Below are 27537 nucleotides of genomic sequence, written 5' to 3' on the forward strand. Positions count from 1 at the left end.
AATGATGCGCTGGCAGAGCAAAGAGACAAGATGGGAAGAGACAGAGGCCATGCAGCAGCTACCAAATGTTACCCCAGGTCAGGCTCCCTCCGGATCCTTTGTCTTCCACACGGAGTATTAAAGTTCTTTCCAGTTAAAGACTATAAGCTCTACTTGTTGAATCTAGTTTTCCCATAAAAGAAAGTGGGGCTGGAAGGGGGAAACTGAGGTGCTTAAAACATGCTCTTGTTCCCAAGACTGCTTTCACTTCACTGCAGCTTCTGACTCCTTTAGAAACAAACTCAATACTCAGGTGTGGTGCCAACTACTGATGAAAATACCACCTTCTGTCTTTCTGACAAATGGTTTGGTAGGTTTTGCGAGAAAAAGTATTGGATGAATCTGAGCACACAGGACTGTCCATAATTTTAGTAGAACAACCAATAAATAGTAGCAAATCAGTAGAAAAGGAATGAAATGCAAGTACAGTATAAGAGTTTGCTGTGCCTTAACGAGAGAGAGTTATAAGCACAGCTCAATGCTTTGTACTTGGAGATCAGAAGAATTTTCTCTATATCGTCATTGTTTTTCAGATCATTTGCCTCTGGACAAAACTAGGATGTTTTCACTGGTGTCACTGCAGACATAAGAAATATGGTAAAATCCTAGCATTACTTTTTTCACCTTTAAGAAAATGATTTCATTCTCAAAATCCTTCATGAGTTCATGGTGCTTTTAGAGCAAGAAAGCCATGGATGGATGATTTAACTTGTATTTAATTCAGAAATCTCAGAAAGGCAGTGAACACTGACACATCCACATAAAAAGCAACACTTACACAAAGTGGTTTTCAGGTGGATTTTAAATGTCTGCTGTTAGAACAAAACCTTACCTAGGGATTAACAGAAATAAATATGCCTACTTTCAATGTCAATTAAATGTGCAGATACTATTGGACATACTACTGTACCAAAAAAAAAAAAACCAAACGCAAAACCCCAAGGTTTTATGAGGTTAGAGATAGCTTTATGCAACATAATTGCAATGCATTCATGTTGTGGATCCACAGTAGTGAACTCTCAACAGTAATCACATATTACAAAAAAATTCTGTCTATTATACTTTATATTTAGCTTGAGGGACATTAAACTTTTTACCTGAATTTTTATTTTTAGATCAGCCACACATTTTTCAATTGTGTTTTTTCTTCGTTTGTTCTAACGGTTTTCCTAAACTATTCCATTTATTTTTATTTCAACTATGTTTTTTTCATTGTCAGCATTCTGATCTTCCTAGATCTTTGACTAAATATTTCATATGTTTGAACACAGCATGAAAAAGAGGTGGAGATCTGTACTTACTATATTTGCCACTGGGCTTCCAGACTGTACTTGTGGTCAGAAGTGTAAAGCAGAGAATTTCCCTTGCTTGACCAGAGTCCTGCCCAGCACAATCTCCCTTCTGCTTTGATACCAAACAACATTTTCAAAATATGAGTTGCCCAAACTTTGAAGGCAAGGTTGTGTGTATTTTCACTGCAATCCAAAATAAAGATTAAGTAGTACATTGCTCAGAACTGTTACGAATAATCTCAGCAAAGGAAATTCATTGCGCAGAAAGCACCAAGGTCTTTTCCTCACAATGCAGTGCATCAGCCCTATAAAAGGCAGGAGAATTTCCAGGAATCTGACACATCAGAGAAGAAGAATCCAGAAAGATGGCATATATTACTATTCCAAAGAATACAGCTTCCATCAATTACAGGAATAAAGACTGAAAAGAACACCAGTCATCTAACTGGAAATCTAGAATACCTGGATGACTGTGTATATATATATATCATTCTCTAATTCTTAAGAAATATCACCAGAGACATTTTGATGCCCAGTTACTTTGAATATCAGACAAGTAGTTTGTTGCTATAGACTAAAGTGTAATTTTCCATCAGCATAAGAGCTAACTTAATTGTCAAGAGGAAATGCATTGTATTTTCACAAAAGACTAATTTGTTTCAAGAAAACACCAATCTCAACAGCAAATGGGTTTGAAATTATTTAAAGATCAGGGAGAAAATATAAAATAAAACATTCTTAAGCCAAAACATTTCTTCTAAGTCTACTGGAAAAGAAGATATATTTTCTGGGCTGAGAACGTAACAGGAAATTAAAATTAGTGTAACAAGTTCAAGGACATAATCTATTAGTGTGATGACAGTTCCTTTATAAGGCATTATTGAAGAGCTATTTTGTGCTCCTCAAAATCATCAGCCAACCTCTTTTGAAAACAGCTAGGATTCTCAACCAAGTTTTCCACTTTCTAAATTAAATTAGACTAAACCAGAAGACTTTTAAAGCCTGGCTACAAGCTACCCTAATTTTCAGTAAAACTCAGTCTGTGACACACATCTGGAAGTAGGACTGCTCCAGGCAGAGACCTGAAACAAAATGTGTCCTTGGATTGGCTCTGCACAGTGGGAATGCAAGAGCCTCAGTGAAAGTAGCTCAGAAAATCACAACTCTCACGCTCCTTTTGATAATTGTGCCTGGCCTAACAAGGCCCATATAGATTGTAAGTGCATACAGAAACATCATAAAAAGGGAGTTTGCTAGAGAAGCAAATGAAGCACAAGTCATATGGAGTCATTACCATTCCCTGCATGTAAAAAACCACATCACTGCATTTCTATGCAAGCTGGAGTTGCTGATAGCTGCCTTTTCCAGACATGACCTGAAAAACACTGCACAGGGCCAGCCAGAAATGGATCTTACAATGCGGAGAGTAACCCTAATAGCCATTTTATTCCTCCCTGTGGTTTGCTCTCCCCTCTCTCACCCCCCACAGATGGAATTGGTGTTAGACACCAGTTTTGTTAGAGACCAACCAAAAAACTAAGAATTGGGGCCCAGGATTAACAAAAACAGCTACACAGAATAAAATTAAATCCATGTTCCTAACTTTAAATACTTTATTTTTAAGATCTTTCTATCGCCCCCTAGTGGCTCCAATACAAGGAATACAATAAGCAGAAACCTATTGATCTCCAGATGCTTTCACTTCCTGAGAAAACTGCAGTCTTTGGCCTTCCTTCATCCTAATTTGGTGGCTTCACAAAGAAGGAAGAATAAACCTAACAGAAATACTGACACACTCATAAATCACAGAAGTCTTAACATGTTACAGAAAACATTTGCCAGAACCAGGTGTTTAAGCTACACACATCTTCAAAAGGACTTTCCCAGAAATACAAATGAAATTAAAATATTGTTTCTGGGGAGTCTGATTTGGACACCAAAGACAGCTTGCTGAAAGTGGGCTACCCTCACAGCTACCCTCACTTTTAACTTTCTGGGTCTGACCAGCTATCATTCCAGATAAATGCTGAAGTCATTTTGCATTTCACTGAGAGTACAATTGATACGCATGTTTTTTGAAAATGCTTTAGAGATCTTCCTCCACCAAGACTCCTCTACCAAGACTAAAACTCAACAAAGCTGGTGAGGGGGCTGGAGAGCAGGTCTTATGAGGAGCAGCTGAGAGAGCTGGGGTTGTTTAGCCTGGAGAAGAGGAGGCTGAGGGGAGACCTCATTGCTCTCTACAACTACCTGAAAGGAGGTTGTAGAGAGGAGGGTGCTGGCCTCTTCTCCCAAGTGACAGGGGACAGGACAAGAGGGAATGGCCTCAAGCTCCGCCAGGAGAGATTTAGGCTGGACATTAGGAAAAAATTCTTCACAGGAAGGGTCATTGGGCACTGGAACAGGCTGCCCAGGGAGGAGGTTGATTCACCTTCCCTGGAGGTGTTTAAGGCACGGGTGGACAAGGTGCTAAGGGGCATGGTTTAGTGTTTGATAGGAATGGTTGGACTCGATGATCCGGTGGGTCTCTTCCAACCAGGTTATTCTATGATTCTATGATTCTATGATAACCTACTATCTCTGATGAAAACAATATAGCTGCTTCTACAAAAATTATTTCACTGATACGTAATTCTCAGTACACTTCTGAGCTACAAACAAAAATTTACAGACTAGATTTGTCTTTTAATTCTAAAAGTGCATAATTTGGGTGCAGTGCACAGTACTACAGTAACCCATTAGTGCTCAGATGCAGATGTTTCCTAGCATCAACAACAAATTTCTTCCTTAAGTTCAACTACAAAATTCATATTAGGATGCCAAAAATACATTGCTTTCCAATGTGCTAAATGCATATATATGTGAAAGTTTAATTTTAATACTAGAGTATTTTATGAAAAAAAATCTCCACTTTGTAACTAACAGTCTTTACATGTTACTCACAATTCCAGTACAGAAACAGTAAAATTTATTTCTACACAGAAAGAAGTGCAAACATTGATCTGCCTATACAAAAGAACATGATTTCCTACTGTTCCTTCTGTTTTTAAAGCCCAGAAGTATATGCTGTTCTCTGCCAAAAATGATCTGCAGGGAAACAAGGTGAAGCCTACAGGTCTTCCAAATAACAACAGGTTAGAGGCAGAGCTAAAAATATATCCTGAGTCTTTCAAGTCTCAATACTAAACACTTTCCATGTAATTGTATTGCTTCTCTGTGCATCTAATGATAAACATATTAATAGAAGTTCAGAAGTCCAAGTTTAGGTACTCTGGGTTTGAAAGTTGTGTAAAGGCTAGAAAGAGAGAAGAAAAGAAGCAGCAGTAGTAGCTACAGTCTATTGTACAAATGCAGTTGAATTTAAGAAATGGAAAGGTTATACGCATTTCATATTGAAATAAGCATTTCATATCAAAATAATTTATGCGATGGAAGCTAGTTTTCCTCAGGAAAATGAAGCATAACAAAGCTCACAGCAGTTAATCCAAACAACTCTGTTGGATTTTAAAAAATACACAAAGATCATACTCTGAACAAAACTTCAGCTGCTGGATACAAAACAAGATAGACCTTTGAATTAAGACAAGAATTTTATTTTCATTGACAAAAATGTACTCTGATGCTTTTTATAAAGAAATACAGGTAAACTAATTTTAATCATTTCATGAGGTTCAATGATCATCTTAAATACCTGCATATTACTCTTGTTATCATTAGAAAAATGTCTCTACAGATACAGTAAAGGAGAGCACTTGAGTCCTGGTCTCACATATTTCCAACGAAATAGACGTAAAAGCATAAGACAGCTCCAATTGCACCTATAGTTTCAGAGGTATTTCACTGGTGTTTAAAAAACCTAAAATGCAACATGCATGTTTACACACACACACTGGAAACATATATTGATGCCTATATAATGAAAAGTATGATCACAGTTTTGTAAATTTGGTACTACTACAGCAATGAATCTGAGTTATACAGGTCAAAGTGATGTCCTACATTAAGAATAAAATTGAATTTGAATTGCATGCCAATTCAACACAAAAAAAGTTGCTACAAACACTCTCTCAGAGTTTGTAAATGATTTCTGCTTCCATTTCAATGTCTATACTACATTTTGTAAAGAATCCGGGGTTATGTGTGAGCATGATCTGGTTATCTCAGACAAATATGGAAGACTTTACCTGTCCAACCAAGCCAGAAGACTTTTAGCTGCTCCAATCAGATCCACTACCGATGTCAGGAAATCATTTGGTAATTTGCGGCTGGTCCTTCCATCATAGTGACCACTCCTCCTCCTCCCAGTGATGAAGTTCTGAAGATTTTTGGCAGATGCATTCAGCTTGTGAGAAAGGGTTTTTAGATTTTCTGTTTCCAAACCATAGTTCTGCATTGGGAAAACAAAAACGAAACAAAAACCACAAAGAAAGTTAGCTTTGCAGCTGAACATAAAGTAATGAGAACAGCAAGACTGCTCTTCTGCTTCAAAATTTAAACATTCCTAATAATTAAGGTAGAAATACACCTACTCATGAGTTTTTAAATGTATGGCATGTTCTGTTCCTAAAAAGCATAAAAATAGAAAAAAGAAGAGCAAAATTATGAGTGATCTTTTAGGTGGTTTTCAGTGCACTGAGAAAGACATCGCAAAATGAAGGAAAAAGCTAGTCTTGAAGATTGATTTTCTAAGCACTGTATCACTCTCAGGAGATCAGATGGTTCTCTCAGTAGAGCTGATGGTTAGGCATCAGTCTCTCATGTTCATACTCACATCAGTTCCTAAGATCACACTAGCCAAGAGGTCTTGCAACTAGCAGAAGTACGCAGTATGGACACCAAATAGCTTTTGTTGGTTTCAGTGAAGAAATTATGTCCATTACCTTATTTCTATTCTTGTTAGCAGTAAAGGATCACCAGAATCACAGACCAGAGAGCACAGTGCTACCTTGCTCAATGTCTATGTTGCCCTTTTAAGCTGAAGGTGTGAACATCGTTTTGATTTAAGAGCAAATCACTTAAACTTAAATCACATTCCTCAACTGTGCAGCAGAGACAGAAATAATTATGCAGAAATATTAACAAATAGCAGTTGGAAAACTTCAAATATTCAAAGGTTGCTGAAACAGCACTAGAGAATTTAATGTCCAATTACAATACAAAATAGTACCATCGGTTAGTTGTTATTTCTATAATAGATTTGTTTTCCACACAAATGCGAAGAACAATAGTAATTTCAAAGGAGAACTTCTTTTGCCTTTGTAAAGGAATAAGTAATTGCATAGACTTGAGCTGATTATTCCTGTAAGAGAAAGATGGGACACCTGAAGATACTTCTCGCCTTAGCCGTATGGCAGGATTATAACATGAGGTGCTCACAACCTACTCAGTTGACAATTGAAAGGGCTACTTACTATCGAAGGTTGACCATTTCCTACAGCAAAGGAAGATGAAGTAAAATGCAAAAAGCCCCTCATCTGCACAAAGAAAAATATACCTCCAAACGACACACCCTGTCCTTACCAGCTCTCTTCCCAGACCCCCTGGTTTTGTACCCATGCTAATCTGTCCACAAAGGGAAGAGATAGGAGAAGGGATATATTTGCCAATGTTAATTTAAGTCTGCTGAAGCTTATTTACCTTAGTCTTTTTACTATAGGAAATGAGGGGAGGCCGTGTGTGCGATTATTTACAGCAGTTGTCATGCTCCTAATCCAAACCATCTACTAAATGAACTTAATCTCCTCTTTAATTACACAGAGACTGCAGAAAGATTACTAGCCCTGGTGAACCCCCAGCCCTCCCACAACGAGGGAGGCAGCTTGTCTGCCACCTCTTAGCCAGAACTTCTTTGCACTTGTAAATCAAATGCACTTTGTGAGGGAGCTCCTGAAACAACAGCTTTCTTTCCAAAGCAGAGGATGTACTTTGGAACACAGCTTAAGGGGGAAATGACCATACAATTAAGGTTGCAGTTTAGAAGTCACTACTGAAACTTCTGTGAACAACCACATTTTGAGCAAGGAAGGCTTTGTGGGCATGTTTCTCAGCTGCACAGTTACGGCACAGGCACCATCCTCTGCCACCACATTCAGTTCCCAATTAGACAAACTGTATGTTTGGGCAGTGACTTTTCCACCGTGTAAATATTGGATAGCAATTATATAACAGATAGAGTTAGGTTATAAATAAAAAATTACAAGATGAAAACAATAAATTGGGATGGAAATGTAAAACAAGCTTTATTATGCAGCTAAACATCTCATAACTAATAACTTATTAATTCCATCCAAATTAAAAGAGATAAACATCAGATAAAAATAAATTTGGTTTTGCTATGGTTTTCTGTGGTTGCTGCAGCGGAGAGAGCACAATTGAGACTGAGGACTGGGTAGGAGTAAGTTTGAAAAAAATACCAGGTGATTCTCCCACTCAACTCTGCTCTCATGAGACCTCACCTGGAGTACTGCGTTTAGTTCTGGAGTCCTAAACACAGGAAGGACACGGATCTGTTAGAAGGAGTCCAGAGGAGAGCTAAGAAGATGATCAGAAGACTGGAGCACCTTCCATACAAGGACAGACTCTGAGAGGGTTGGAATTTTTTACCCTAGAGAAGCGAAGGCTCCAGGGAGTCATTGGAGCAACCTCCCAGTACTCGAAGGGAGCCTACAGTAAAGCTGGAAAGGGGCTCTTTATCACGGAGTGCAGTGGTGGGATGAGGAGGAACGTTTTTAAACTGAAAGAGAGGGAATCTAGATTAGATATTAGGAAGAAATTTTTGACTGTGAGTGTGGTGAGGCACTGGAACAGGTTGCCCTGAGAAGTCATGGATGCTCCATGGAGGTCTCCAAGGCCAGGCTGGACTGGTCTCTGAGCAATCTGACCTATTGGAAGGTGTACCTGCCCATGGCAAGGGGGTTGTAACTGGATGATCTTTAAGGTTCCTACCAACTCAAACCGCTACATGATTCTATTAGTCATCCTGCTTCTTGAGCATCTAGCTTATTTTGGCAAAATTAGCGTCTTAAGAAACAAATGACAAATATTCTGGATGAAAGATACACCATAAAAAATGTCTCACGGATCAGCTAAACTAAAACCCCACTCATCACAACTGAGCCCCACAACACCTGCACAACATGATGCTCACCTTCCCCACACATGGAAGCGAACACTGGGCTCCTCACAGGGTTTCCTTTTTTTCTGATACACTGAAATGTTGAAATTCTCAACTCAAGGGGCTGTTACTAAGAAGCTGAGTGCGATTATCCAAATACCATGCTTGTTTTCAAACCATGTGAAGCAAACTGAGGCAGGGGTGTGCAAAGGGAAGGAGCCAGCTGGGCTGGGCACCCGCTCACCTCCCCAAACTCTCTTTCTCCGTCCCCTGCTTCATCACCTTCTCTATACCTTATCCACTCAGAAGTGTTGGGTACCAGCCTGCACTGGTGGGCTATGCCCACCACAGCGGGAACACTGACAATCCTTAAACTTTTATCCTACATCAGGAAGATAGGTTGCATTTACATATATGTTTCTTTAGAAAATGATCTATAAAAGCTTAGTGGCCTCTCATTAACATTTCAAATGACGGCCGCCTACAGACACACTCTTTTTTGACACACAGACATATCTTTTTTCACTGTCAGATATGTGAAAACAAAGAGACAATGTTAACTAATAAAAAGTCTATTTTTGCACCTGTTCATCAAATGTATGCATTTTCTTTAACATAAAAAAGGGACAAATGTAATGCCTAAGCTACATATAAAATCCAGTCTTACATGAGGAATGGTACTGAATTTGGTAAAGCCTCCACCTGTAATACGAGACAAAGCCAGAGACGCAAAATATAGAGATAAATTCCAAGCAGAATGTATTTTGGGGCAGCTGTGCATATTGACGCCTTCAAGCAGAAGAATGCTAAAACAGCAGCCAAGCTAAAGAAATGCCCATTTTGTTTATCACTAATATTTCTGACCCACATAAAAAATGAACAGAATTGCATGTTCTAATGTTGGAGAAAAGCTTGCTGAAATAATAACTGCCAAGTTTAACCATACTTTATCTGTGCTAATATACTATTAATAGTATGGTTTTCTTAGAAATACACTGCGTTTATTTTCAAGCCATGTAAGAAGGTAATTGCAGGCAAAGGAGACAATTCCTTGTTTCCTCTTTCTCTGCATTTAGCCGGCACTAATACAAGTTATGCTTTCATTAGCCAAAATAAATTCACAGTCACTGAAACACACACACACACACACAAATCTCTGCATGCTTGTAAAGATTATGAGAAGCAAAGCAAGTCTATGCATCAGCTTTCTCAACAAGAGGCCACAGAGCATAAGTGTCTTCAGAGACACCCCACCTCAACAGAAACCACTCTACTGGAGTCTCTTCTGGCAATCACAAACCAAGAACTTGATGAAGCTAAGCTGCATAGAGTAATAGCTTGTCAGCAGGTGTTCGAACTAAAGGTGGTAGGATTTATTAATAGACATTTTACCTGCTAATTACTTCACCGTGGCTTCACATGACAGTGTGAGTGATGAATTGTAGTTCTTTTCTTCACATGCTGACAAGCAGCAGCTCTAATCACTGCTGAAGAGGTCTACTGTTGTTTTTTCTTGGTGAGGGAAGCCAGCCCAGCCCCCCTGCCAGCCCATCCTTACAATAGTAGTACAGCACAGGAAAAGAGTTTGGTAACCAGACTTTTGAAGTAAAGGGAACTTTTTTGGATTAGCTGGATCAGTGTTCATTAGGTGTCTGTTCCCCCCAAGAATTAGGAAAAATAAATTAAAAAAAAATCAAAACAAAACAGAGTTAATTTCATCTCTTTCTGGTGTTGAATTCACTTAACTCCTGCTAGCAGGGGCATGCACCAAACATTGCTAGCACAGGTCAAAAAAGTAAAGAGATTCCTATATCATATAGTGCTAACTATCTCTGCTGGCTCCAACAGGGTGTCAAGAAGGTGCTGAGACCTTTAATTTAATGTACCTTTATGCTGCCCACTGCAAGTGCAAAGACATCTCAGCTAACTAAAAAAGTCAAGCTCAAATACCAAAAGAAGTCCAGATCTAAACACACCACAATATGCAATACAGACCTAGCCACAGTCCCATTAACAAACCCCGAAATCCCCTAGAACAGATGTCTTTATCATGACTTTAATTCAACCACAAATGCCTCTACATCTCCACGTACAAAGGTCACATTAAGTTCAAGGACATCATTTGATTCCTACAAATATTCCAAGATAAAGAAATGAGCATATAACCCCTCTGCCTATCTAATCATTCCTTGTACCATTTGTATCATCATTTCTGTATGTAATATTCATTGCTTTTAAACAAACAACATGGAAATGGTAAAGATCATTGAGTCCTCAGTTGTCCAGAAGCCTCAGGAAGTTTTTTAAGTGAATAATCAAAACATCATCACATGGATACCATGGCACACAGCAGCCACTTCAATACCACGCCTCAAAATCTGGGGCAGTCAAAAATTCACCAAGAAAAATTCCAACCTTTGCAACCAACGTTGTTTTTAAAAATGAACTTCCTTCTCCAAAATACTTGGCTGAACACATCCCACAAAGTATGAGGCAAATAGCTTCCCAGTCCAAAGTTGTGAGCTTGTCATATGGAAGGTGCCTTATGTAACTTTATACCTCAACAGTTCTGCCTACAACATATACTTGTAACAGACCTTCTTCCAGTGTCAAAAAAATGCCAACGCTAAGGTTATCTCTCCTTCAAATAGCACTGACATATGGGGTAATTTAAAGTGCACAACACATGATCCTTACACATCTGTTTCATAAACACAGAATAAGTAGGTAAGGAGAAAAAGCCAGACAGCTCAAATGACACTGATCATTCACTGCAATTATTAAATATATGCTGATTAAAAGGCAAATGCTTACAAACAGTATACATATTTGTCCTAAATGTTTGCAGTCAGAAAAAAAAGAAACTCACGTGCCTGATACTTGCAGCCCTGCAGAACCTGAGAAAGAAGCATAATCATCATCAACATGCCCTTTCCTGAAAAATGCCCTTATTTTTCACAGCACAATCAAGCGACACATCCAAAAGCCAAGCCCTAGTTATGTTTTGTGGCACTAACAGAGCAATTATGTAACTATTCTTCTTATTCAATCAGCAGAGTCTGCAGGACTAAGAGCTCCTTAATTTTTTGTTTTTCTACTTTGTCATGTCATTTTTTCCCTAGCCAGTCAAGTGCTCTTATTTCTACAGAACTGAAACGCCCACTTACATATTCAGTTACATGCCTTTCACAAAGTCTTTAACAGTTGATCAACACTATCTCTTTAAAACATTTTACATGGTTATAGCCCTTTTAATCCACTTCGCTTTTACCAAGAGGGTTGGGTCTTCACAAGGTCCCTTCCAACTCAAACCATGCTATGACTATGAACTAGGGCATGTATTTCACACTCGCCCAAAACTCCAAACAGCCTAAAGAAACAAGCAACTAAGAAAAGTATCTAGGATCCATAACTGATTTCTGAGGCAGGTATGAGGAAGGACATTCACCCCTTGCATGCAGGCATTTTTACTGCCTTTGATATACTACAGAGGTTACTGCAGTTCTACATAAAAGATCTACTAACAACAGCAACAACATTTTGAAAGCAATCTATATGAGCTATCAGAAACTCTTTAAACTCCTTAGCTTTATTGATCCGGTGATGGACTTTAGGATTTCCTTCTCTGCAGTTAAGTTAGCTGAGGCTGAAGACAGGCTGGCAGGTGATATATAAGCAGAACTTTAACTTGCAAAGGGCAATAGTAAAAAAAGGGCAGGTAATTATTCTGCTACAAGCATACATAACATTAACAATAAATCCCAGCTCCAGTACATACAAATCTCCATTCCAAAATGAAGTCTCCTTCATTTAGCACTATGGTGATTAAGTCTAATATTCACTACTACTGACAAAAGTAGTTTTAAGATCTAAGCAGTGATAAGGGCAAAGGAAAGGATTTCTGTGTGAGAAATGGGAGGAAGATGAAATGAAGATAAAAGGCATAATTCTTAAGAGGAATTGAATCATTCATGGGTAAAGAAGGTCTATTTTTTACATTCATTTGCATACAAATGTTTCGTGATAGTAGTAAATGATAAGTAATTTCATGCTCTTAGTGCACGCCAATGTTTTCTCTCACAAATAATAATGCTATTTCATCTGCAGCAATCTTCTAGCTTTACAGATTCAAATATACAACGTATAATAAATTTCTGAGCAGCCATAGCAGATTCAAATAACTAGCATGAAACCAGTACTGAAACCAGTATGCTGTACAAAGCAAAAATTGTTCTGTCTTTTAACCAAACTCTGCTCTACACAAATGCAGATTCCCTGAGAAAGTATTTTGCAAATTCACAGAGACTTTACTAAGGTCTTTAAGGAAAAATTTAAACCATCCAAAAGTTATTTGTGAAGTTTTCTAAATATCCTTATCTTCCCAGAACAAAATATTTCCCACTTCAAGGTTTTCTTTTATAAAATATTTGAAAATGGTCAAAATAAACAAATCTAATTTAATCTTCATTCATACAAAATGTATATGATATTTTGGAGAAGTAAAGCAAAAAAAAAAGTCTCATGCATTCAGGCACTGTAGCAATATGTCAGGCAAACTGGATCATTTTCTTAAAGACTGAAGACGAAATCTTTGACTATACAGTCTTCAGTCTGTATTCTCCAGACAGTGAGGCAAAGGGCACATTTTCTGCGAAAACCATGATACTGAGGAGACATAAAATTTAGAGTCCATAGGCACTCTGAAAAATATGGTCATATACAGTTTTGATAAATGAAACACCACCTCTTGACAAACAGATGATGGGAAAAAAAAAAGAGATTATGTGCATTTCTTTGCTTTCTGCAGCACAGTTAGGTATTTCAGGAGCTACAAGACTTCTATATGCACTCCAGACCTGAAGAATGACAGTGATGAGATGGCATTACCTAAGTAATCTGTTTCTCAGTATGCATTTCTCTGATTTCATAAGCATCACCTCCATCTTTGCTCCATTTATGTTCTGTTGGCACTGTTCATTCACACCCAGTTCTTAAAGCAAACATCAAAGAAACAAGGGTTGTCACATTTTATGTGTGGATGAAGGTCTGCTACACTGTTGTTTGTTTACTGATGAAATGGAAAGCAATCTTAGACTAGTTTCACCTCCGCACACATACTGAAAATATCAAATTCAGGCTACATCTGAGTGGTGATTTTTATACTTGATAAACAAGTGCATGTTTTATTACTTGTGAATAGACTGAAGAAAAAATCCCATGGTACCTAACTCCATATAGTTTCTGTTGGGCCTCTGAAGTCGGACATGAAATTTCTTGGTCTACCATTTTTCAAGCTGTTTTAAGATGTCAGTTACTTTTTGAAATTTTGTCAGTATGAATAAGCATGCACGTCCACATCAAGAAGGAATCTACTTGTTGTTGCCACCAGTGTGATCATGGTTTCATATCCCAGTTTGAACAGAAAGAGACAAGAGATGTGCCATGCTGGAAACAGAACAACCCGACAGGCCTATCTCCGCCGTGGTGTTTTCTCAAGGATTGATCAAAACCCATGCAACAACAAAATACCATCACAGACCTCATTACTTCTTTCTTTTCAGCACAGAGGACATTTCATTTACCTTGCCCTTTCTGACATACAGATTTTATAAAGCACAAAACCACACAGAGGCAAATCTATTGACCCCATTCCCACCTTCACAGCCTCAAGGAGAGAGGGAAGAAACAAACCGTATTAGTTACATTGCCTGCTCTCTCCCGGAGCACGCTCAGCTTCAGTGATGGTATGTGATAAATACACCCCCACTATTAGCAAACATGACCTGTAACAGCACTACATAGCTGTCCAAAATCTTTATTCCTCCTTCTTTGAAGCACCACAGGAAAAGAAAACCTGCGAATCTCACCCCTATGATGCTTGCTCTGCTGTCAAGAGCACAGTACAGCAAGCTGGCAGTGAAGAGAGAAACGACCAAGATGGAGAACACAGACCACCATTTGTTCCCTATCAGCTAACAAACATTGGAGCATCCACTTCTTCCAAGTGCTTATGACAGGAGTGGGATATGGTGAGAGACCACAGCCGCCCACCCACCTTCTGTCAAAAATCAATATAGAACATCCATTGAATAGCACTGTCAATCATAAGTGTTTCCCAACTATTACTGCAGGAAGTAGTCTGGCTATTTAGCACTGTTCAATAGCCTCTGCTGGGGTTAAGGGCCCTTCCACCATCCATACCAGACAAACATGCTTGTTCAGGCTCTCCACTTTCCTCCAAGAAGAAAATGTTGCCCCACGAACTACAGGCATGCAACACGGGCAGCTGGTTTCCGTTCTCCATATCAAAAGCTGACAGGGCAGAAACTGTCTGCAGAAGTTTACCCCCAGAAACGCTGGCAAGAGAGGCATTAAGAAAGCAGCTCCTAGAGCATTCCAGCTATCAACACTGCAGAAGCTCTTCCCACTGATGGCAACTATCTTGAAAACTTTCTTTCCCCTGTAGGGTAGGGAGCGGGAACAAAAAGTGGGAGGTGGCTCTCTTCCCTCAACTGTCCTTAATCCCAAAAAATATTTTAGGTGGTCACTCAGTAACCTGGTGACAATGGGAAGGAGAATTCTAAGTGACACATTTTCAATGATTAGTTTAAAATTGACCAGGGATTATGCTTGAAAGATGACATTAACATTAATATTCCTATCCCATCATATCACCTCCAGCATCTAAACAGTTCTTAATTCAGTTGCATCACACACTTGTAATTCATGCCAAATTCTATCACGAAAGTCCTGTGAAACTCCACTGAAACAGGAGAAATAAGTAGATAATTCGCTTTAAAAAACTTTGCACAGCAACTACCTGCAAGTTCTCCTAAACGATACAGTCAACATTAGAGGCTAATCAGAGGAATGGGTAAGCACTAACCATTATGGACACTTACTGAAGCAATAAAAAAGGAAAGCCAGTAAGTATAAGACCAGTATAGACAAAAAGATTGTCTGTGAATTAAATTTCCTAAGAGGTTTACCTGATTGGTGAACAATAAATTCAAATTAAATCCACTAAAATCAATATAATAATAACATTTTGTATCCCTGAGGAGCCATCAGGAGCCAATTATGAGAATGCAAAAACCTCAACTTAAATTAGAAGCTGCGATCTGAGTGCATACTACTGTGTTTCAGAGATGATATTTTCTTTAAGATGAACTCAGAAAAGCAGACAACACTATATATACAACAAAGACCAGGAAGGCAGAGACTTGCTGCATGAATTAAGGATGCAGTGTTAGCTTTCACTACAAATTCCTTATTTTATATTCAACTTAGTTCCATACACTTTTGCCTGAGATAAGGCAGCTACAAAGACAAGTTATGTTTGGTTGTCTAAAGATAACATCTGTAATTACGTATCTGGGCTAAAAAGACATTTCAGCTAATAAACAGGGTTTCTTCTGTGAAAATAGGTTGTTTTTGAAAGGGCTGCAATCTGTCTCCCTGTGTGCCTGGGAAGAATGGTCATCAGTGCTCACCCTTAGATTTTGTCTCAGTTAATTAAAGTATTTACTTTATTATTTCCTTTTGCATTGTCTGATGAGAAGAATACTTTGTGAAAAACTCTATGTTCCCTTCCACATCAGTAGTAAATTTAAGGATTGCATTCTTCCCGTTATTTAAAAAACAAATAGATTAGTTAACTAATTGCACTGAGTCATTCTGCAACATTATTAGAAATACTACTCTAAAGAAGTGAATCTAATACATGTTTAAAAACAAATGTATTCCTGTATGGAAAAACGTGTCCTTCCCTCCTTTACTTTTTTTTCATTTTTCATTTTTTTTTCATTCTCTTCTCTTCATTACCCCTCACATCCGTCTTCCAAGAGTACAAAACCAGGATATTCAGAAAAGCTGCTGCATCCTGAGATTTCACAAGCCCTTTTGAAGAGCCTTTCAGCCTACCATCTTTGGTTGCCTCTACTGGGATTCAGCTTTCTTAAAACTGTTTCTGAGGCTTGGAAAAGTAGTATGCATTAAAAATCCACAAAACACTACTTTAGGCAGTCAAGTACATCTTAGCAGAGCTGTTCACAAGCCTTCCTACAGTAAAGAACGCAGACAGTGTGCCTAATCTATCGCTAATCTTTACAGGCAGACATTAAAAGTTTGTAAGAAGAATGAAGTCAGCACCACACCTCTCACCAAGGAGATAATACCAGTTTTGCATGACATGACCTGACTGAAAAGACCATTTGCAAAATCCCCCTTTATGCTCCATCAAAGTTGTATGTATTATTTACACATAAGATAATTATTTCCATATTTAATCCTTTCTACTATGAAATGCAAGCAGCTATGTTTCACCAAGCTCAAATAACCATCTAAAACATAACTTGCATTAAAAATTACATGGTTAATATCAGGACATTTTGTTTCTAAAGGGCAACTAGCACTCAATTACTGCATTCACATACATAATTGTTTTACAGTCCAAACCAAACCCAGTCTAGCCTTTTTGTGATTTCAGATAAGCTTTTCTTCTATAGAGACAGATATGCAAACCTTTAATCTCTGATACCACTTTATTCAACAAGCACCATCAGTTGCAATTGCTCTTTATCTTGCCTCTGGTTTAAAATGCTAAATTGTTCATACATTATACATTGTAAGTTTCTTGAACTACTCAGATAGTCTTTAGGACTAGTAATTTGAATACATAAACTGAATAAGCAAATGCTGTTCACTCCCCATATTTTTTCCCCCAAGAAGTTTACCAGTGCACAGAGTAAGTCTACTGCTTCCAAGATAAGCTCCTGATGGCCAATTCGTGTGACTCCAAGATCTTCCAGTTCTTGATGAGTAATGCGTAATAGCTGGTCACCACTAATCTTCTCTCTCTCGAAGTTCTTTATATATTGCTGCAAGCAATCATCAAGACCTGCAGACACAGGACAAAAGAAGAAAGACAAAAGTTAGCAACATTTTGTATCGCCATGGTAAGTGAAAATGGGCTGGAACAAAACAAAACAAAAAAATCAGGCCAACAAAGAATATTTGCCCTAGCATAAGGGAACTATTTGCCAATTACACAAAATTTTATGCTATGCAGAAATCATAAGATTTGGAAAGCTAAGGCAGCCATGGGTTTTCCACCTGCAGATGACACCAACCACTCCTGAGCCCTGAACACAGCCATCAGTTCTTTTAGTATACTGTCCTATGAATGCATATTTGGCAGCCCCTAGTAACAGGTATGTTATTAAGGAGGAAAGAAAAGAAGGGGAAACAAGGGAAGGGATATATCAACAGATGCGGTTAGTTTTCACAGCACTGTAACAGACTGTAAACAAGGGAAAGCATTTGAACCAGAGGTAAATTCTAAGGGTATAATGGGAGTGTGAATTTTTAATGCCACGTATCCAGGAGTAACTAGCTACCAGTGCCTTTTAGCCTCCCTGCCAGCATACTTCTGCCACAGCAGGTCGAATGACAAGGAGATGCATCCTGCAGATGCCCTCATCTAGGAAACCATCTCTATACTGGACTCTTGACTACAGTGCCCCATGCAGCAGCACACAAAATGACAGTGCCACATTATGGTGTCTCTCCTACTCCAAGACCATTCATAGTCTACTGAGCATCCTGACAGTTCTCAGATCATGCCAGCCCCAAAACAAGCTGCAAATGGTTCTGAAGAACAAGAAAGGTGGCAGCACAGTGAATGAATAAATTGAGCTAAAATTGCAGCAGCAGATTCACCTTGATGTACCACAGTTCAGAAACTACATGGAGTCTCTCGTAGTACAAAAATGCACAAAAGCTGCTCAAAATGAAGACCTGGTAGTCAGGGAGCAGAAACAGACCCATTGTGCCAAAAAAGATCATAGAAGTGCACTCGACATATTTGTTCAGGGCACAGATGAGTGCAGTGTTTGTACAGAACCAGGTCCTGCTTTGGGGTTCATCTCCATTCTAGACGTCTGAATGCTGGACTAACAACATGTAGTTGACTACATATTTTTGCCTGGAGCAAAGAACACCGCAAAATGTGAGGCTATTCATTATGCATCCCTTCCCATCAATCTTTTCCTAAGAGAGCCAAACCAACACAGGGAGGCTCTGCAGCGTGTGCATCTCTGCACCAAGGGGATAAGGAAGACTCATGGTTTTTGGTGGTCCATCTAAAATTTGTGTCTGAATACCTTCCAAGGGATCAACATGATTGATATTGAGTAGCAAAATCTGACAAAAACCTGAATGCACTAGTTTAACAGCTTCCTGAGAGATATCACCTTTCTGATTGTCGCCTTCAAACAATCCCAGTCAGCACACCCCTCTCTCTTCCAAATGTTGAAAAGGCATCTGCTCACTAGGTTGCAAGAAAGGGAGAACATCTGTATTTGGAAATCAAAATGTCTGAAAATCCTTAAGATATGTGGAGTACAAAAGATCGATTTGACTGATGGGCCCCAGCTGACTCACCAGAGCCCCAGCTTATAGCACAAAGCTTCTCTGAAACTTTGTCTTGTTGTGGTTTTGGCTCTCGATTACCCCTTTTAGGGTGCAGCCACACCTCCAAACACTTAGATGAGGAACACATCAGTACTGCTGACAGGGATGCCCCAGTGCCAGGCCAGCCTGTCATTGCTGGCTCCGCCCTTGGGCAAGTGTCAGCCACACTCTGTCCTTGCTACAACACACCAGCACAATCTTCACATGGCTTTAACTTCTAGAATTCACACTCCAAAATTAAATTACATGCAAATCCAGTGTAAATCAAAATACTCCAGGCCAAAGACACAGGAAATTCTCCTTAGCAGATCCCCAATTTCAGTAAACTCCAAGCACATCCTCCTGGATCCTGCTGCCTGATTTCCTGCCTCAAAACCAAAACCATTTAAATGACTAGGTCAATCAAACACTTGGAGCCACATATTCCATTGATGTCACTTTTTAATCAAACCAATAGTTGCTCAAATCAGTCATATACTCTGTTACAACATGCTAGCAGAGAACAAAAATTATGATCCAGCACTGATCATGTATCACATCTTGCCACACAGCCTGGTTCTCAGATATGCTTGATTGGCTTGTAAAGAGCTAAAAATTATTCCATAACTCTCCAACAAAGAAAATATAAATCATTAAACTTTCAGTAAGAGCAATGATCTACTAAAGCTTTTGTTCTCCTAAGTTTCATTCCCTTATAATTGACATAACTGAATTATCAGAACTACCAAGACTGATCTATAAAATGACTTGGTTGGCACACATAAGCACAGAAAAGAAGACAGGAACACTCACTAAGGTCAAATAACACAGACTGCTCCTTTGTGGGTTGCCCACTGTATTTTTTTTGTTTTATCCCTTTGCACTGAAACAATGAATACCCTGCCTTTGGCCTCAGAACATCTTGTTAATCAAAAGTAATGCTTCACTGTAAAACAACACAATATGTGCATTGTCATTGCAATGTAAAAGGGAAGATTTTAATTTCTCTCTTTCTTAGACATCACTGCTTCAGAGCATGTAAAAGAGCACGAGTCCTGCACATTCCCAAAGCATTTCAACGGGAGCCCTCAATTCATCCAAATGCTACCATCTCTTTCTTGCATGCTAGGCCATGCTTATTGTTATTAGCAAACAGACAAGCAGCAATAAAAATCAGGTATTCTTCTCTGCGTGATACTTGAAATTAAGGCGATTTACCAATGCCCAGTGCTATAAGAACGCATTTAGACATCTAAATTTAGGTTGCAAAGGGAGATAATTTTTCTCAAATCTTCTTGAAAACACTTTACTGTTCACACACACAGAGAAGATACCATTACCTTGAATTATCTGACATGAATGTTTTTGATTTATCCATATTTGTACATATTTCCTCCCAAAGCCTTTCTTAGCCCAAGTTTTTCATCTGATATATTAATAGCATGAAGTGTTTTACAAGCACTATACAAGTCCTATATATAATAGCATTTAAAGAAAAATAATATTCTTGACAATATGTAAAGCATTTCACCAAAAAAATGTATTAAGAATAGGCCAGAGATGTGCTTTTGCTATATGACTAAAAGAGAAGGCAGTAAGTACTTCAGATATTCCTGACCTTAAGTCCCACACTACTTACATAGACTGTTGAATGAGAATAAAAACATTAAAATATTCAACGTCATCAGGTGCCAAAAAAATGAATTTCCAGCTAAGAAACTTGCAACCCAAATCCAGAATAAGATATGACAGATGCACTCAATAAACACTTACTGACAGTTAACTCTAAATAAAGCCATTACTCTTCCTTCTCCTCCTACCTGTGTATTTTTATCATTCAGATGTAATCCAGACGTATGCATGTAGTGTATATAGGGTAAGAAAAAAATTTAGGACAAAAACCATATTACTAACAATTGCTTGACTCACCAATTTTGTAAAAGCTACAGCCAGGAAAGAACAAAATAATTTAACCGTAGATTGCATGACATATTCAGAAGAGCTTGCCACAATTACTTCCTCTCATTCCCTAAACAGAACATCCTTTTCAAATAATTTATTTCTGTCATTTTATTTCTTAATTAAAAAGCAGCAATTCCTTTTGTAAACAAAACTGTGCACAGGTAGGAAATAATAATAATAACGCAAAAGTCCAACAGCATTCCTCACCCACACCTTTTGTCCCCAGAGCCACAGCAGACAGCCCTGTTTGCCAGCACTGTGTTAAGAAATGGGTGTTCCTGGCTAATTAATGCCATTTAACTTGGGACAGGACAAGACGTACCAAAAACACCAGGTGCCTGGGTCCATGGAAACACCATGGAAGCTACAGGGAAGGCAGTTTTCTTAGAAGTACTCTGTCTTTTATGACATTCTTGCAAATCCAGCATCCACCCAACCTCAATGCAGTAAGAGAATTTTTCTAGCTGTCAAAGTCTGCTTTGCTTCTACCCCTGGATGCCCTCGTATCAGAGGATGTCACACAACCCACATACCACAAGAATCCCAGCAGATAACTAAAGTTTGATGTGCTATTCCCTGTTCCTGGCCATGGTTGTGATTAGGGTTGCCAAGAATCTAGCACTCCTGGATATTTCAAGAACAGTGGCCTGTGTCCAAATCTCAGGTTTGTTTCCATATTATGGATGCATAAAGTCCCACAGTATAACAAAAAGGTATTGTCAACACACAAGTAACAGTCTCATACTCAACAACAATGCTCCTTACCTAAAAAACCCCAAGAACTTTTGAGTTCCAATAAAAAGAGTTTAAAGTAAAACTGTATGATGGTACTCCTCTTCCTTTAGACCTACTTTTTAAAGCAAACCCTTTATATTGTAATTTTTTTTCTCTTGAATGATTCCTCATAAACAGAAATAACAAACCTCCAAGGTCACCAGCTATTCAAGAAGCACTTGCCTGCACTGCATGCTTTCCCCCGAGCTTATCAGCCACAGAGTTTGTCCATGGTCTCCAGATCCCTCCTCATTAACGGCTGGTTTGACTAGGCCCTAGGAGAGTATTGAGAATCATAGAATAACCAGGTTGGAAGAGACCCACCGGATCACTGAGTCTGACCATTCCTATCAAACACTAAACGTCTACCCGTGCCTTAAACACCTCCAGGGAAGGTGACTCAACCACCTCCCTGGGCAGCCTATTCCAGTGCCCAATGACCCTTTCTGTGAAAAATTTTTTCCTAATGTCCAGCCTAAACCTCTCCTGGCAGAGCTTGAGGCCATTCCCTCTTGTCCTGTCCCCTGTCACTTGGGAGAAGAGGCCAGCTCCTTCCTCTCTACAACCTCCTTTTAGGTAGTTGTAGAAAGCAATGGGGTCTCCCCTTAGCCTCCTCAAGGCTAAACAACCCCAGCTCTCTCAGCCATTCCTCATAAGGCCTGTTCTCCAGACTCTTCACCAGCTTTGTTGCTCTTCTCTGGACTCGCTCCAGAGCCTCAACATCCTTCTTGTGGTGAGGGGCCCTGAACTGAACACAGGATTCAAGGAGCAGCCTCACCAGTGCCGAGTACAGTAACCTCCCTGGACCTGCTGGTCATGCCATTTATATGTTATTACATTGCACATCTTTGTCAGCTGGCATGCCCCTGAGGTGTTATATACACATATAATGCACTATTCTGTGCATCAACAGAAAACGAACAACTCTTTGCAGTAATTTAAAGCAAGTTCTACCTTATCTGTGGGACTCAACAAATAAAAAAAACCCAGTAGCAAAAGTAACGAAAGCTTCTCCCAAAAGAAATCACTCCAAAGAGTCAGTACTTCTAATACTAAAAAAACCAAACCTTTCTCTAGAAAAAATTCTCTTGCAAGCAGAACGTGCTGAAGCTGGGTTTTTTTTCCATGCTCTGTCACTGAGTTCGACCTTGTGTGGCCCAGGTTCATCAAACCATTAAAAATTTTTAATGGCTCACTAATGTGAAATCAGGTAGATTTCTAGTCAATGAATTCCTTTTATTACAGCAGCACAGTAGAAACTGATCAAGAAATGTTTAATTTCATTTTTTTAATCATATGATTTTCCAGAATAAGATTGCAAGATGCAGTGCTACCCTCCAAGGAAATCTTCCATGCTTGCAATCTCCTAACCTAATAACACTGCGTACTTCATGTTCTCTCTGAGGTATTGTCTTATTTCAATGTGTGTAACAGGTTACCTTTTGAAACAAGCAAACCAACAAACCACCCTGTCATTCAGTGTCAGAACAGGTTGTGCACATCTGTGGTAATTCAAAGTCAGATGACTCTCTCCATGAAACATATCCTCGGGTTCTGATCCCACAGTCTGCTTTTCATCTGCAAGCAGTTCAGACTTTCCTCCCACCTCTAAGAGTCTAAAAAGTATTAAAATAGACTTTTTCTATAGCTAAAGCTGAACTAAAAACTAAAAACTTTGTAATGAGCTACTCAGATGTACATGAGAAGATATAGTTCTAAAAACAGCGACAACCTGGTAGATTGTTCTTCCCCAAAAAGGTGGCAAAAGATTTTTTCCTTATGTCTGAAAAACTACAGTGAAAATAAGAGCTTGAGTCCCATTCAGCCTTCTTTTCAGTTTGGGACTAAGGGAAAGATGATGAACATTACAGGTTTAACTACCAAACCTAAAGCTTTAACAAGGGAGCATGGTTTTGTACTCCCTTGGCAAATCAGAGTGAGGATGCAAATTAACAACTTCCCCTGGCAAGCCAGCATTCTGTAAACCCAGGAATTACTGAAAAGCAATAACATATAGACAATCTATGGCATAATTTTGCACAAGAGGGAAAGATACACAGCTCTCAAAACAAATGATAGGTTTGGGGCTTTTCTTTTTCTATAAGGCAAACAAATTCATCTTTCAGTTTGAACAAAAAGAGTATGCCCTGTCTGAACTCCATGAATTTTACACCTTAACAAATACAAATTTAAGCAAGTACAGAATTTAACAAGTCATTAAAAAAAAATTTTAAACTGTAGTTTAATATAAGCTGAGCATTTATATAGCACTATCAAATGCCCTTTTCAGATTGTAAACTATTATTTGCAGCATTTATACCTAAACTATCATGATGAAAGTGACCGTTAAAACATAAAATGCTCCGAATAAAACTATGGTTGTTTTCTCCCTGCTCACCATTGAATAAGCATTAACTTTAAGCCAACTGTTCTTAAGGACTGACCACCTTTGAAACTGAACATGCAGCTACTTATGTTTCAAGCTTAATGTTCAAATGACTTCCTGATAAGTTAAAACATTGTGCGATGACTTATGTATTTGCATCGAGGCTTTATTAATCCAGAGCTGGTAGGCTACTAGCCTATTCGCTTTAATTATACAAAAAATACGAGACTTGCTTATGTCAAAGAGCAAGAAAACCAACCAGAAAACTTCTCCCTCTCTTCCATCTCAACCGGAGAGGTGTTCCTGGGCACAGACACCGGCATACAGCCCAGAGTGGGCAATTATCCCTGCCACAGCAGCTCCCATTTGGAATATGCACTCATATTTCCTCCCTAGGAGACCAGAGCATGATAAGGGAGAAGAGGAAAGGCTGGTTTTCCTCTGTACATGGAAGAAGGGCATTTGGAAACACTCCATGTCTCTTGGTCTGAATGTCACCACTGAAACTGGGAGCAAGCCAAGTCAAACTCTTCCTCACATGAGAGGCAAAGATAATTCTCCTCTTCCCACATAAGGAACGCTCACATAAGGGATGCTTACTGCTTCAGAGTCTTCAGCTCCTCCTGGGCTTCATACGTGACAAACAGCTGTCACAGTTATCAGTGCCAAAAGACAAAGCAAAGAACAGAATGTTTTAAATGCAGTAGATGGCAAATGCCTACTGTGGACAAGATGGCTACAAAAGAATTAATGCTCCATCCTAGAGGAGCACTGCAGGTAAGATGGCAAAAGAAACAGCTTTCATTATAGTTTGGGGAAAAAATTACAATATATTTAAAACTGGGGGCGGGGAGAGCAGCAGAATAAATCGCAGGCCCTGGATTTATGAATGGGTACAGGGTTAATGACAAAAAAACCCAAAACAAACAAAAAAAAGAATTGCCAACTACCTTTATTACAGCAGTATTTGCCAAAGAGGACAATCACTTCATCACTTTGTGCACTGGTTACCTGCAACTTCAGGCAAAAAATTTAACTGCAAATCATATTTGTCTTTCAGTCTATAGAATTATTCTTTCTCACTCCCTCTGTGTCCATCTCCATATGTGAGTCAAAGAAAATTCCAAAAGCATTAAAAACAAACATTAAAAGTGACTGAGAATATCCAAATAATTATTCCTTCAAATATAACATGCATATTCATAGAATATAGTATACGATTACATGTTTTCCCTGTGCAGTTAAGGACAGACGTATTTCTTATTCAACTGCTCACAGTCAAAACACTAGCTGAAAGGTACTGCTAATTAAGAAACATAACACATGAAAAAAACCAACAAAAAACCTTTGTATCCACTGGATATATATTACTATATCCAGAAAAGCATGCTAAATTTGTGGACAGAACTCAGAAGACAGACAATGTGAACATGAGAAGCAACATAATCCAAATCCAGCCTTTCCTGAAGATATTGTATATGAAGATATTGGCTACTAGACCAGAAGTACTGTGTAGAACATTGAGGGAAATAAGGGAGGTATTACGGTGGCTTCGTGAGGCAATAAGCAAAATGAAGAATTGAAATACAAGTATATTTTAGACCTTGCACGGTCCTCTGTTCTTTTTAAGGTCCTTTCCAGGAGAAGGGCCTGTGGTCAGTCAAAGGGAAAGCCACCAGTGAACAAGGAGATGGCATTATGCCAGGAGAAAACCCGACAGTCCGAGTGCATTTGGAACAGCAGTGGATTGAACGAGAAATTTGAGGTGGAAGAAGTACTGTCTGAAGTCACTACAAATTCTGTAATTAAAAATTAAATCCTGTTCTAATACATTGGCTCTGAAGTGTCTGCTGTTCCTATGGCTACAGCTACACCCTTCTCATGATCACAAACTCTTACGAGACCTGGATATATTAATTGTATGACCATGTTGTCTATAAAAGGCAATTTCATTCATCAGGAACCCAAAGGAACATCAAGACTGAGTGGATCATACATGGCTCATCAACAGCTCTTCTTTACAAAAAATTTCACACTGATCAAGTTCTAAAAGGCTTTTCTTGGAAAAAGAAATTAAAACTTAAAAAAGGAGACAGAAAGTGTACACGTAAACTAACTACATACATGATTTAAAGACACAAGGCCAAACTGCACAGTGTCTAATAGGACATATTTTCAATAAAATCAGTCCTGCTGTCAGACTATTTATTATCAGGGTTTATTATGGCAAGTTAGAGTTGTTGATTACAAGAATAATATTCCAAGTGCTTTGTTTAGCTGTTGATAAATGTAATAATTCATATTTCTCTGGGTGCTTTTTTGTTCCCATTATGTCCATCTGTATAGCAAAGCCAAATCTATACACAAGCACATACAAGTTTCGCAAAATATTTGAAATCTTAAAACATGGATAACACTGCAACAACCGGTGTCAAGCTCTGTTTCTATGAAACTCAAGGATTAGTACCCCTGATTATCAATATTGTTCTCAATGTAAGAGGTTATATAGTTATTGTTTTATTTAGAACTCTTATTACTGGATTACAACTACCACACTGTTCAACCACAGCTGTGGCCTTTGCACACAAGAAATGTCAACATGTGCTGAAAAGTTAGTGTGGCTGATTAAAGCGGCGGAAATCTCGTTGCTAGCAGAAGGGAGAGGAGCCAAACAACCTACAGCATCATTAAATATCAGGAATCCCTCATATTAAGCTAATCAAAGGAATCCATCCATTTGCTCCTTATTAACAGTACTACAAAAAACTGCAAGGGCCTAGGACAGTAACAGATTTTAAGCTCAGAATTAGAAAGTCAACACAATATATATAGTGATATCTTTTTTATAATATACAAGAATTCCCTCAGGGGTCTATACTAGGACCAATGCTGTTTAATATCTTCATCAATGACATAGAGAGATTGAGCGCACCCTCAGCAAGTTTGCAGATGACACCAAGCTAGGTGTCTAGGGCTAGGGCTGCACGTCTCTGAGTGCAATTGCACTAATGCACAGCACCTGCCCTCCAAACTATTTTGCATTGTGCACCAATGACAAAGTACCAAATTCCCAAATATGACTGTAAGCATTGAAATGCAACCACCATATCCCCGAAGGCTGGGAGGCTTGGTCTAAATAGGTGTGGCACTGGCTTCTTCAGCAGACTAGAAGGGGCTACAAGGCTGAAACACCCCCTCAGGACTTCAGATATTATTACTTACAGCTGTGCTTCATGCTAGCACATATGGCTATAGGAAGTGCAAAGCCATCAAATGTCCAAGCCTATAGCAGACAGGCAGGAGGAAAAGTTTTTTCAAACTCTGAGTGAACTCCCTCCTGTTCATTCTTCCTTCTCGCAACGCCCATGCAATTCCCAGGCTTGGAGCTCTCTTTAGCAGAAGTTCACACAATTCAGCACAGTGTGAGATTTGGGATGGCTTTAGATTTGTGGGCAGAAAAAGCTGTACAAACTCCCTCCACATGACAAAGAAACATCTGTAACTTAAAATCACTGGTC

The 27537-nt window shown here is 38.9% G+C and overlaps 1 protein-coding gene across 4 annotated transcripts in view; it reads right to left on the bottom strand.

The window, feature by feature from the left end:
• CNKSR2 (connector enhancer of kinase suppressor of Ras 2) overlaps nt 1-27537 on the bottom strand; it is a 214623-nt gene that overhangs the window by 161588 nt on the left and 25498 nt on the right. For all 4 annotated transcript variants that reach the window (XM_069873850.1, XM_069873859.1, XM_069873869.1 and 1 more), the window contains exons 2-3: nt 17181-17344; nt 5516-5718 (exon numbers count right to left, since the gene is read on the bottom strand). In XM_069873850.1, the coding sequence (XP_069729951.1) occupies nt 5516-5718; nt 17181-17344 (367 nt within the window). The remainder of the gene's footprint in view (nt 1-5515; nt 5719-17180; nt 17345-27537) is intronic.

This window comes from Phaenicophaeus curvirostris, chromosome 1 (assembly GCF_032191515.1).
Source record: "Phaenicophaeus curvirostris isolate KB17595 chromosome 1, BPBGC_Pcur_1.0, whole genome shotgun sequence".
Taxonomy (NCBI): domain Eukaryota; kingdom Metazoa; phylum Chordata; class Aves; order Cuculiformes; family Cuculidae; genus Phaenicophaeus; species Phaenicophaeus curvirostris.